Consider the following 13,854-nt stretch of genomic DNA (forward strand, 5'->3'; position numbering starts at 1 on the left):
TGTTAAGATGCCAGCTCTCCCTTAATTGATCTAGAGCTTCAATCCAATTTCAGTCAAAATCCCCATAGGCTTTTTGGGTAGAAATTGCAAAAGCTGATTCTAAAATTTAATATCTGAAAGAAAATGTGGTGGCCTAAGAATAGCAAAGAACAATCTTGGAAAAAAGCATAAAGCTGGAGTTCTTATGCTACCTGATTGGAGGATTTACTGTAAAATGACAGTAATCAAAACAATGTTGATACTGGTTTGAGAATAGACCTGTGGACCAGTGGAACCGAATGAAGTCCAGAAAAAATGTTTTTTATGAAAGGTGTCAACATCCTTTGAAAAAATGACCACCTTTTCAACATCAGTGATCAAATTAATATGTATAGAGATATGTCTACAAATTATAACAAATTGTTTGATATAGTACTACTTGTAGAAAAAATATGTAGTTAAAAAAAAACCTTTTTTCTCTCCATACCACCTTAGGGTCCTGATGCCCGCAGTCATCCCCGTCTCTTCTCCAAAGACATTGGCCGTTCCCGGTGTCTGATACACTCTTCCAGATACAGCCTGTATTGTGTTCACATCATTTAGTTGTATTGCAAGAAGGATCTGGCTGGAGTTAGTGGCTGTGTGCACAGTGACGGCTCTCTTGCATCAACTGCCTTCTTGAACTACACCCGCTTAAAGAAGAACCGGTCCAAATTCTTCCCCGCCAATCTGTTTTTCCTTTGACTTTGCTAACTGTAAATGTTTCTATTTAGTAACACTGTCGTATTCTTACACCATATCATCTGCCTCCTTTTCAATTTCCTGTCTTTCTGTTTTTGAGTCTTCTCTTTAGAATGTTCGTTCTTTCTGCTTTGAACTTGAGACTACTGAATATATCATCTTTCCTCCTCCTTGACTCAGTTTCTGCTTTGGTCGCTCCCTTGCTTATGTGCTAACCAGTCAGGTCGTTGGTCCACAGGCCCACTCAGATCTCCTTACTTGTCTGGGATGCAGCTTCCAGGATGCTTCCTGTGTACAGTTTTTCTGCCTTAAACAAGAGTTCAGCTGTAGAGCCGCGTTCAGCTGGGAGGTCAAGGCTGACATGCATGTGGATGCTGCATCTCAGTAAAGAATAAATTTCATTCTGTTTCATCTTTTTCAAGATCTTCTGTGAGTTAGCCCTACCTTATGACCCTTGTTTGCACTGGTTTTAACCTCTTACCTCTTATCCTCTGAAAGCAGAAGTTGTGTTGTCCTCTTAAACTTTACACTAGCCTCCATCTCTGGCTTGCATTCCATGGTGATGCTGTGCAGGCTTAGTGAGTGAAGAGGTACACATTCAGTGAGTGCTATGGGTGTAATTGAAATTTCTGTTAAGATGCTTTTTCTCATTGCAGAATTTCCTTTGACTCCTGCTTCATTTCTTACAGGCAGGTTTTTACTTAACATGGTAGAAATTGAGATTGGCAGCCGTCTTTAGGAATAGTCAGCTTCACTGAGTGTCTCTGAACTGCAGTTAATTGATCCTGTCTACTTAACTGTTAGGAAGCTGAGACCAAGCCTCAGGTGTTGGTTATGCCACCTCAAGTGAAGAGGAGCTCGTGGCTAAAATAAGTTCTAATCGAGATAGCACAAAAGACTACAAGACAGCTTGCAGTTCAAGAAGTGACCAGTCTCTGACTTTCTAAACTGGTAACCTGTTGTAAATTTTATGGTGCATGGAGAAGATCAAAGGGGAGGGATAATACCAATTGTCTTTTCCCAAAACCAGTTCAGCAGTTATTTACCTTTCAAGCAATTAACATAATTACCATTATGCTAAAAAGTAATTTTGGAAAGTTCTGCCCTGAGCTCTTACGACTCCACTGGGACAGTTTTAGTTGGGACTTATCTTTTTGATGGAAGCCTAATTGCAGTTTTGGCTTTGTGCATGCAAACAGAAGCAGCTAATTGTTTAGGCAAATAGCAGATTAATTTAAATATGCATCCCTAATAAAACAAAAATGGTATCCATTATGGCCCTTGTTCCCACGACGAGGCATATAAATATTCTGCCCAAGTGCCATTAGGCGGAGGTCTTAAGGATTGTCGACATTATTTCACAGTGGTAGCACTTTCATGATATCGCGTGCTCTTTACAAAAGAGCATAAATAACATAAATCAGTTTAAACTCATTGAGATCCCATCTCCACTCTGTGCAGTTTCATTACCACACTCTGGCTGGCCTCCTCTGGGAGGTGGGAGGGACGTGGTGCAGACTGGCACCGGTGCCCATCCACAGCTGCCGAGCCGGCTTTATGTCTCCTCCAAAGACTGGCCGTCGTTACTCATGTCACCGCTAATGACTGTTCCTAGGCTCGGGTGAGCTTGGAGTTCCCGCCGCCTCTCGGAGGCTTGTCCAGGTGGAGGGTCCCGGGCCCAGAGAGCAGTGGGTCTGCCAAGCCCAGCTCCCGTCTACTTTCCTGGGCCGGCGGCCCTCCCTCGCTGTGGTCCTCCACGTTTTTCGAGAGAGCCTTTTTCTTTTGTCTGAGTCCTTTTTACTTTGTTCATGAGTGAAGCAGTGTTGTGGAGATCCGGCACTGGTTGAGAGTTACACGTCTTTTACCCAGCAACCGAGGGAAAGGCGGACACACCTGTTCTCCTCTCAGCTTTCCCGGTGTGAGGCAGATGGGCCATCAGCCCCGGTGCTGAGGGTCATTTATGTCTGGTTCAGGGAATGCTGGCGATGACCTGTTTGCTCAGTCACCACCAAAGAGCCACAGTGAAGCTCCCTTCGCATTTGCTGAGAAGTTTTCTCTTGCTTCACCTTGGCCGAGCATGCGGAGTAAAGATGGTAGACACCCTTACGGGCATCTCCTTGCTTGGAAGCCCCTCTAGAGGTGGGCATATTTGTAGCATTTGAGTTGGTCTTTTGGCCTCAGTAAACGAGGATGGAGACCCCAGGCCTGGGGGCGGCTGTTTCATGTTCTTGGCTAAGCCATTGGGCTCAGACTTCTCAGTCTCAGTTGTGTGCTTGGAGTAGAAGCCCTTGTGAAATTGGGAAGAGAGAAAGCTGCTTTGTGGAGAGGGGTGGGTGGGGAGGGATGCACAGTACAGAGAGACGCAGAGGCAAGACGTGTGGTGTATCAGGAGACGAACTGCCTGGGTCTGAATGTTTTTCTACTTCCGGCTCTAATCCCTTTTCCGGTCCAGCTATGTTTTCTGCCCTTGAGTTCCGTGAACTAGCCTCGTTTCTGTTCAGTTTCCTTTTGTATTTAAGCCAGTGGATTTGTTTCTTACAACCAAATGTTCCGTTGCTAAAACATAGGACAAACATTCAGCAAACCTTTATGGATGTTCAGCCACTTTCCGTAGGAAATGGAGCAGAAAAAGGATACACTCCTGCCACTTCAGAAATCCACCATATTAGGAGCCACATCCATGCTAGTGCTGTGTCTGCAGTATGATAAAACTTGGCCTTTCAAGTGAATTTACATCAGATTTTTTAAACTGTCCCCTGTTTGGGAAGGTAGTTTATCGAGCTCTGACAGGTGTTGACTACAGCTTCTTTAATATTATGCAATGTATGTGGACTCAGTTCAACTTGAAATGTCTGTGAAAGTTAGCTGCTCCTTTTTGGGAATCTTAAAATAGTGTGTCAGCAGGACAAAAAGTTAAGCTTATCCATTGTCCCCTCACACTTTGTGTATATATCTGTTTTGGTTAGTTGTATCTTCGTGACTATAACTGGTCTTTTCTGCAGTGTGAATGTTGTGAAAATAAAGATTATATCTTCCTGCATGCCCCCAAAACAAGATGCTTGGTGATGGCACTAGAACATCAGCTCCAGGCAGTCAGGGATTTTTTTGTTTATTTTGTCTTGTTCACTGCAGTTTTCCTGGTGCTTAGAACAGTGACTGGCCCAGGGCAGGGGCTCAAATACGTGTTGAATGTATTGTTGCATTGACTGCTTTTTGGCTAAAAATTGGTTAACACGGGTAATAATTCAAGCATAATATTATAAAATATTCTTATAATTCAAGTTTTCACTGTTGAAGCCCCTGTAGTTTTAGGGTTGTAAAAGTAGCATGGTTTAACTATATTAACAACAACAAAAAAAATTACCTTTCATAAAATTAGCTTTCACTCAGGCATCCCTCCTGTCAGCTGCTGTGCTGGCTCCTGCTCACCTCGTCTCTGTATTTTGGGGTCAGATATCCAGCAACACAGTGGGAAAGTGAAATTGCACATCTTGCAAAAGCTGCAGGAGTTTTAACCGTCTTACAAGTGATATGGGAAGAGCAGTAGAAGTGGTAATTACATGGGTAGATATAAATGGGTTTTTTTTTCTTATTTCTCTTTAAAAGATAATTGCCTGCTTATGCAAAAATAATCACAATGCGTGTGGGGTTTATAACATATGTAGTGATTAAAAAGTATGGCAATAATAGCAGAAAGGCAGGGCGGGAGGGAATGGGAATGTGCTGCTTCCCTGTGTGTGAAGTGGTGCAGTATTGCTTGAAGGCAGACTGGTGAGTTACAGATGAGGCTGCAAGTCTATAGCCCCTAAAATAAACACAGTTTGGCTAATAGACCAACAAAGGAATCAAAATGACATGAACACATAATTAACCCAATACTCAGTCCAAAAGAAGGCAGAAAAGGGGGGAAAGGGAACAAAGAACACATGGGACAAATAGAAAACAAGACAATTGGTGGATTAAACCCACCATTGCCAATAGTCACTTAAAGATAAGTCGTCTGCATACCCCAGTTAAAAGCAAGACCGACTGCACACCACCTACAAGTAAACCCACTTTAGATAGACACAAGGCAAAGTGAAAGGAGGGGGAAACAGGTAGCGTGCTGACACTACTCCAGAGTTGGAGTGACTCTATCAGTATCAAAGTAGATTTCAGAGGGAAGAACGTAACAGCAAGACATTTCATATGACAGAAGGTCACTTCATCAAGAGAACAGTGCAGCCCTAAATGTTAACTTACGTTAAAGTTGAAGGACTTTGTGAACAATACTGGTACTGATGACAGGTGAGGGTCTGGCTGAGTCACACACTTCATAGTTGGAGAAAATTGACAAAGACCACGACACCACAGACATTCAAAAGAGAAGGATGTGACCATTCAATGGATGGCACCTGGAAGGTATTTTCTAGGAAGACCCTTCTTAGAACAGCTCTGCAGTCTTGCGGTGAAGGGTATTTTATTGCATACATTTCTATTGGGGAAATGATGCCAACAAAACCAATACTTGATTAATAATGAAAAATGTGTTTATAGATAAACTCCATGTGTGTTTCGAGTGAGCTGTGGTTGAGTAACTTCCACACTTGGCAGAACACAGGTTGAGTTCATGTCGATTACTCATCAAGCTCATGGTTACTTCATGCACTTGTAAACGCAGCCGCTCACCCTGCACTTTCTAGCTGACTTCCAGCCCAGCCTCATCGCTTACCAAGTGGCTTTGGACCAGTTGTTGAGCCCCTCAGAGCTTCTGTTTCTTCCCTTCTGTCAAATGAAGGTAATGATGCTCTTCGCGAGGTGGAAGTAAGCACTGTAGGAGAGGAGACGAGTGAGTGTGTGAATGCTCGCAGGCTCCGTGCAGCAGCAGTGGCTGTACTGCTTTATTGTGTTGTCAGCAAACAAATGTAATGCAGGCTTGTTGGGAAGAGGCACGTCCTGGAACGTGCCTGTCTCCCATTTAATATGTAGAGCCCTTGGCATTTTCTACAGTGTATCTGTTGTTTCTGAGTCTGAATGGAAAGAATTTGCCAAAATATTTGCCAGGGGAACGTGTTGTGGACCCTTTCTCAATCCACTTACCAACAAGTTTATCATAATTCTTAGAAGAGTACACTGTTTTACATCTGAAGCAGCATTTAACTTGAAGAAAGCTCTGCTTTTGTTTGTAATCACCTCCTTAGCCTACTGACAGTTTGAAAGGCTTGCAGAGCAACCCAAATGTATTATTTTCTTCTAACTTGCTGTATGTATTTAGTGCTGAATATTACCCTATAGTAAGATCCTATGTTCAATGCATTTACTGTTTAAAGATAAAGCTGTTGTTGTTCAGTCACTCAGTCTTTCTGACTCTTCTGCGACTCCATGGACTGCAGCACACCAGGCTTCCCTGTCTTTCATTATTTCCCAGAGTTTGCTCAGAATCATGTCCATTGAGTCAGTGATGCTATAAAACGATCTCATCCTCTGCCAACCTCTTCTCCTTTTGCCTTCAATCTTTCCCAGCATCGGGGTCTTTTCCAATGAGGTGGCCCTTTGCATCAGGTCGCCAAAGTATTAGATCTTCAGCTTCAGCATCAGTCCTTCCAATGAATATTCAGGGTTGATTTCCTTTAGAATTGACTAATTTGATCTTGCAGTCCAAGGAACTCTCAAGAGTCTTCTCCAGCACCACAGTTCAAAAGCATCAGTTCTTCAGTGCTCAGCCTTATTTATGGTTCAACTCTCACATCTGTACATTACTCCTGAAAAAACCATAGCTTTGACTAGATGGACCTTTGTTGGCAAAGTGATGTCTCTGCTTTTTAATAGCCTGTCTGGGTTTCTCATAGCTTTTCATCCAAGGAGCAAGCGTCTTTTAATTTTGTGGCTGCAGTCACCATTCACAGTGATTTTGGATTCCAAGAAAATAAAATGTGTCACTGTTTCTACTTTTTCTATTTGCCATGAAGTGATGGGACCAGATGCCATGATCTTAGTTTTTTGAGTGTTGAGTTTGAAGCCAGTTTTTTCACTCTCCTGTTTCACCCTCATCAAGAGGCTCTTTAATTCCTCTTTGCTTTCTGCCATTAGAGTGGTATCATCTGAATATTTGGGGTTGTTGATATTCGTGATAATCTTGATTCCAGCCTGTGATTTATCCAGCTCAGCATTTCACATTGTGCCCTGCATATAAGGTAAGTAGGCAGGATGACAATATACAGCCTTGATGTACCTTTCCCAATTTTGAACCGGTTCGTTGTTCCATGTCTAATTCCAAATGTTGCTTCTTGACATGCATACAGGTTTCTCAGGTGGCAAGTAACGTGGTCTATTCCCATTTCTTTAAGAATTTTCCACGGTTTGTTGTGATCCACACAGTCAAAGGCTTTAGCGTAGTCAGTGAAGCAAAAGTAGATGTTTTTCTGGAATTCCCTTGCTTTCTCTATGATCCAACAGGTGTTGGCAATTTGATCTCTGGTTCCTCTGCCTTGTCTAACCAGCTTGTCCATTTGGAAGTTCTCAGTGCATGTACTGCTGAAACCTAGCTTGAAGGATTTTGAGGGTTACTTGGCTAGCATGTGAAATGAGCACAATTGTACGGTAGTTTGAACATTCATTGGTGTTACCTTTCTTTGGGATTGGAATGAAAACTGACCTTTTCCAGTCCTGTGGCTGCTGCTGAGTTTTCCAGTTTTGCTGACATGTAGAAGACAAAGTACAAGGCAAAGGAAAATGGAAAGAGGGATTGCAGAAAGATGGAAATTGAGCGCTTTATCTGCTTTAGATAATAGGAAGTTGTAATAAATAGGACTGGACTTATGGATGGGCAGTAGAGAAGAAATTGTTCAGTTTCTCAGTCGTATCCACCTGTTTTGTGACCCCATGGACTGTAGCCCACCAGGCTCCTCTGTTGATGGAATATTCCAGGCAAAGATACTAGAGTGGATTGCCATTTCCTTCTCCAGGGGGTCTTCACAACCTAAGGAACAAACCCCTGTCTCCTGCGTTGGCAGGTACATTTTTTTTTTTACTGCTGAGCCATGCTGTGTAACATGGCAGGCCATATAGGATAACATCCAGATGTAAAAACGATTGCTCTGTCTCCAGGGTTTTGTGTGGTTTTCTCCTTTAATCTGCCCAGAAGTCCTAGGTAGTAGGTAATGTTTTCAGTTTTAAGATGAGAAAACAGACTCTCAGCTTTGAGTAACTTGCCCAAGGCCTTCAGCAGGCAAACAGTGGAGCTGGGTTTGAACTCAGACAACCACGTACTGTGTTATCTGTGCACGGTTATTTTCAGTGATTTTTGAAAAGTAAAATCAGTTGATATCGGATCATCTGCATTATCCAGCATGAGCCAGAAAGTGATTCTTTTTTTTAAGAAATTATTCCTTTTATTGAGAAGACCAAGAATGTCCCTGGAGTAATAATCATATTAACAATTCTATTGGTATTAACTCTTTGTTCCCTGATATATCATGTGCCCTTTCAATATGAATGTTCATAGCCTTTATGTGTCAGGAAATATTTTTGTGTTATCTATTTAAATATGTTTCATTTAGAATTTGGTTTTATTCTTTCAGGACTTAAAAACTATGCATGTTAGCTATCCTTTGTCTGTATTGAATAGCATGTCATTTTCAGGAAGTAATTATTTTCTTGCATATTTTCTTTGTGAGGGGAAAGTAGCTTCATGGATGGGAATGGTAAAAAGAAATTATTTGACAAGAAAAGAATAAGTGGCACTCGAAATACAGGAAAGTTTATATTTCTGTAGAAAAGTGTAAGTTTCTCCAGACAGTTTGTTCTCAAACTTAGGCATACATCCCCAGAGTTTGCTGCCCATGAACCTAATAAGCTTCTAATAAGCTCCCAAATGATACTGATGCTGCTTGTCCAGGGGCTACACTTGGATATCATCGTTGTAGACAGTTTGAGAAGGGTGGAGACACAACCAGTGTGTGTAAAAGGAATTCATCTGGGGTCAGCATTCAAGGGGGTGGGAGAAGGTTATGTAGTATGATCAAGGAATTTCCTAAGTCGTAGTTTTTAACAAGTCTGGGATAAGTCAAGCTTGTGTTTTAGATTTTGCAAAAGAAAACACCTCTGCTAACCATGGCTAGAAGAAGGTAGTGGTGAGGAAGTTTGTAAAGTATTTGTAAGAACTTCTTAGAATGTAGGTTAACGGCTGTTTTCAGAACCTGCTAGTGTCTAGGTCAGTGCCTGGTGTGTAACAAGTCCTCAGTAGTAATGCGTTTCATGTTACTTCATTTCTTAGCATGGCTCTAATCAAAGATGAGATAGGCTCCCCTGGTGGCTCAGTGGTAAAGAATTTGCCTGCCAATGCAGAGCACATGGGTTTTGATCACTGATCCAGGAAGACCCCTCATGCTGAGGAGCAGCTAAGCCTGTGCACTGTAACTACTGAGCCTGTGAGCCTGTGCTCTGGAGCTCAGGAACCACAATGATTATAGTCCATGAGCCGCAACTGCTTAGCCCTCGTGCCCTAGAGCCTGTGCTCAGCAATGAGAGAAGTTACCACAATGAGAAGCCTGCGCGCCGCAACTAGAGAGTAGCCCCTGCTCGCCACAACTAGAGAAAAGCCTGTGCAGCAACAAAGACCCAGCACAGCCAAAAATAAATAAATTATGAAAAAAAGACAAGAGAGAACAGTTGTGAGGATGTGGATAATAGGGAACCCTGGTGCACTGTTGGTGGGCATGCAAATTGGTGCAGCCACTGTGGAAAACAGTATGGAGGTTTCTCAGAAAATTAACAATAGCACTTCCCATGTGATCCAACAATTCCACTCTGGGTATACATCTGAAGGAAACAAAATCACTGTGTCGAAGAGATACCAGCACCCTTGTGTTCACTGAAGCATTTCTCACGATAGCCAAGACATTGAAGCGGTCTAAGTGTCCACTGATGGATGAATGAATGAAGAAAATGTGGTATATGTATACAGGGGGTCACTATAGAGCCATAAAAAAGAAGGAAACTCTGCTATTTGCAACAATATGGATGGATCTTGAGGGCATTATGCTAAGTGAAATAAGTCAGAGAAAAAACAAATACTGTATGATCACACTTATATGTGGAATCATTAAAACAAGAAAAACTTCAAGGAAACAGAGATCAGACTTGTGGCTGCCAGGGTAGAGAAATTGATTTAAGGTGGGTACAGAAGGTACAAACTTCCAGTTATAAGTTCTGAGGGTGTAATGTGCAGTGATGACTGTAGTCACTAATGTTTAGTCACTCAGTCATATCTGACTCTTTTGCACCTTTGTGGGCTGTAGCCCTCCAGGCTCCTCTGTGCAAGGAATTTCCTAGATAGGAATGGTAGAGTGGGTTGCCATTTCCTTCTCCAGGGGATCTTCCCAACCCAGGGATCGAACCTGTGTTTCCTGCATTGGCAGGCAGATTCTTTACCACTGAGCCACCAGGAAAGCCCATAGTTAATAATACCATATTGTATATTTGAAAGTTACTGTGAGAGTAGATCTTAAAAGTTCTCATTATAAGGAAAAGGATATTTGTAACTATGTGAAGTGATGTTAACTTATTGTGGTAATCATTTCACAGTATATCAAAGCATTCTGTTGTACACCTTAAGCTTATATAATGTTATGTGTCCATTATATTTTAACAAAACTAGAAAAAAATTATTTGTTGTGCAAGAGGACAAATAGAGTAAGTTAAGAACTCCATATGTTAAAACTATTCAGCAATTTTGTCCTCCTATTCTTCTTAGAGGGGTTCCCTGGTAGCTCAGTAGTAAAGAATCTGCCTGCCAGTGCAGGAGACGCGAGTTCAGTCTGGGTAGGGAAGATCCCCACTCCAGTATTCTTGCCTGGAGAATCCCATGGACAGAGGAGCCTGGTGGACTATAGTCTATAGGGTCACAAAAGAGTTGGACATGGCCTAGCAACTAAAACCAATTCTTCTTAGATATCTCATAAAACTGTTTTTTTAAAAGTTTATCTTTTTTGGCAAAGATAATTTTGGAGAAAATTTTTTATATACAAGAGGATGTACACTAAATTTCTTTTTTACTCTTGTCTCTTTCCCCTGGTTTCTTTCCTTAGAGGTCAGTCATTGTTAAATTTTTTATGTGTCCTTCTGGGATAATCCAAGTATACATTGTGTGTGTGTGTACAGTTTTAAAACACATAACATAGTGTGCTGTGCCAGTATTCTGTACTGTACTTTTTTCATTTAACAGTATATTTGTTGATCATTTCATATAGCTCGTATATGTAAGACTGACTCTTCTGATTGCTCATTTAAACTCCAAACAGTGGAGGTACAAACTATGAGGTATTTAAATTCTTATTTAAGAATTTCTTAACTGGTGAACATTTAGATAGCTTCCAGTCTTCTGACATAGTTAAAAATGTTGTAGTGACTATCCTACATACATTGATAATTTGGTACATATTATCAAATTGCCTCCAGAATTAGGTGAAATAGTTTACATTCCTAACAGCAGTTTAGCAAAAGCCTATTTCCCCATATCCTCAGCAACAAATGTTTTATGAATTTTTTTGTCAATTTAACGTTGATGAAAAATAGTATTCTATTATAGTTTTAATTTGTATTTTTCTAGTTGTGAGTGAATTTTTATATTTTTTAAAATGCTGTATGTCAGTTGTATTTCTTTTCCTGTGAACAGCATAACATGCTTAGGTCCTTTGTTCACTTTTCAGTTGCTTTTTTCCTTATTGAATCATATAAACTCTTTGTATATTAAGGAAATTGACCCGTTGTTATGTGTCATCCAAGTATTTTTTACCAAGTTATTATTTATCTTTTTAATTTTATGTTACATGATTATTCTGTAATTGTGCATACTAAGTGAATTTGATTCCTGAATTATTTTTTTCTGTATAGGATTTCTTAATATTTGGAATCTAAGGACTGGAAAGTATCCTATTCATCGCTTTGAGCATGACGCAAGAATACAAGCTCTAGCCCTCAGCCAGGAAGACGCAACAATTGCCACAGCTTCTGCTTTTGATGTTGTAATGTTATGCCCCAACGAGGAGGGAAATTTGCAAATAGCTGCAGAATTTGAAGTTCAGAAACTGGTGAGCTTTTAGTCTGATTGTTTTGTTTTTCATTCTTAGAATCTCTGGGTCTGATATAAACAGAAATGATATTGACAGCACCCATCCACGCAGGGCTTCCTGTGGCTCTTTGTCCATAAATCTCACAAGAGCTTTGTGAAGTAGGTAGTTTTGTTTCCTCCATTTACCAAGAAGTCAGTAGAGACTTAGAGTGGTGAATTGACTCTTGCCCTAGATAAGAAGTGGTAATTTCCACCCCAGGACTGACACTGGGGCTGCAGTTTCTCATTGCTGGCATCCTCAGCCTCCTTCGCATTAACAGGAGGTTCACCCTGGGAATCTGAGACCAGGATCTGGCCTGATACATGAGTGAAAATGAGTGCAGTGGTACATCCCAGACCATGTGGAAAAGAAGGTTTCCCTCCTACACTTTTTCCATCTGAAGGTTTTCTCACTTGGCATCAGGAGTAATTCTTGAATGAGCATAGATTTAGTCATTGTTGATCAGGTAGGCGTGTTCCTCAACACCATGTGTGAAACTGAGCCTGATTTTGAGTTCAGCTGTGCCCAAGCCTCTACATTTGTATGGTGGGAGACGATGTGATGGTAAGAAGGAAGAGCTGAAACCTGTTTATGCTGAATTTGGGTTTAGTTTCAAGCGAACTTGGTTTTGGCACCTGTAGGAGAGTGAACAGAAAAGCCAACACTGAATAATAATTGATGGCCTGAGCTGGAACAAACCCTGTTCCTTTCCCTTTTCCTCCCAGTGGGAGTCTTGCTAGACGTGAACAGCTAAAAGCCACGGTGTCACCACTTGACCTCCGTAAGCTGCTTGTCCCGTTAGCCACAAGCCTGTCTGGTTTGGGGGCAGCATTCCCCAAAATGCCTGGTGCTGGATTCTCCTCTTGGGGTTTTATTAGAGAAATGCAAAAGTACCATATTTTTGTTTCTTCTCAAAACCACATAGTGCTTGTTATTTGGCCTCTGCCTAAAGAACTCTGTAGATTAACAATGATTATATGAACTCAGACAATTACATAAGATGTGAGTCCCTCCAGAAAGTGCAAATCCAGCCTTGGCACTCAGGTGGCATGCTGGCACCAACCAGAAGCTTTGTGAAGTTGTGTCCAGTTCCCAGCAAATGGCACAGTCACAGTCAGTCTAAGCTCTTGATCTGTCAGAAATCCAACATGAAGGTGAAATTTAACAGCTAGACTGAGGATGTTGATTTTAGGAAAGCAAGAAGTGACCTTTAGAATGGGGGATAGAGGACTCAAGCAGCCACTGCTGGAGGCATGTGTCATAACACTGTTTATTGTTTCTCATCCTGGATGAGGGCCATCCCTAGAAAAGGCACCTCTGGGCCGGTGGCTGGGCCATCTTTGTCTTCCTCAGATAGGCTCCCTGAGTCACAGTGGCAGTGTTCCTGGGTCTGTAATGCCAGCCCGGAACAGCTGTCCTTTGTGATGGGCACTGGGCTGGGGATGTGGGCCACCACTCACACCGTCGGTCCTAAGGATTAGCAGAGTCACCCAGATGTTTACTCTCAAGTGCTTCTGGACAGGTCTCAGGATTCAGGCCTTTGAACTCGCTTGGCTTCTTGTCAGGGACTGTGGATTTTCATAATTAAAGAGGTGGCTCACCTTCTGCTTTTGTCCTCTCAGAATTTATTCAGGGAGGTGAAAACCCGATGTAAATGGCCCTGGGGCAAGCATGCCCCTTATGAATCTAGAAAAGCAAATTATTCTTAAAGGGAGCCCCTCCAGTGCATGCCGGTCAGAGAAAGCGGCGGCGGTCGTGCAGCCGGCAGGACTGTGTGCCGTCCGCGTGCTCCCTGTGGCCTTCCTGCCCGGGATGAGGTTGAAACTGGGAGAAAGCAGGTAACTCAGACACTGTCAGCAACACATTTATGGTATTTGCCCAAACGTGAAAAATACAATTTTGGCTAATTTGGAACTGAGTGAGTTTTGTCATTTATTCAGTTTCTTATGAAGAAATAAAAACTAACTCTGGTTTTTGAATAGTTATTGTAGCCTCATGGTTCAGAATTTAAAAGACACAATACAGTTTACAGTGAGAATCTCCC

At 41.8% G+C, this 13,854-nt stretch overlaps 1 protein-coding gene across 1 annotated transcript in view; it reads left to right on the forward strand.

Moving 5' to 3' along the window:
• FBXW8 (F-box and WD repeat domain containing 8) overlaps positions 1-13,854 on the forward strand; it is a 113,526-nt gene that overhangs the window by 61,129 nt on the left and 38,543 nt on the right. The window contains exon 6 of the mRNA XM_070386097.1: positions 11,593-11,789. Coding sequence (XP_070242198.1) covers positions 11,593-11,789 — 197 coding nt within the window. The remainder of the gene's footprint in view (positions 1-11,592; positions 11,790-13,854) is intronic.

The sequence above is a fragment of the Bos mutus genome, chromosome 17, assembly GCF_027580195.1.
Source record: "Bos mutus isolate GX-2022 chromosome 17, NWIPB_WYAK_1.1, whole genome shotgun sequence".
In the NCBI taxonomy this organism is placed as follows: Eukaryota; Metazoa; Chordata; class Mammalia; order Artiodactyla; family Bovidae; genus Bos; species Bos mutus.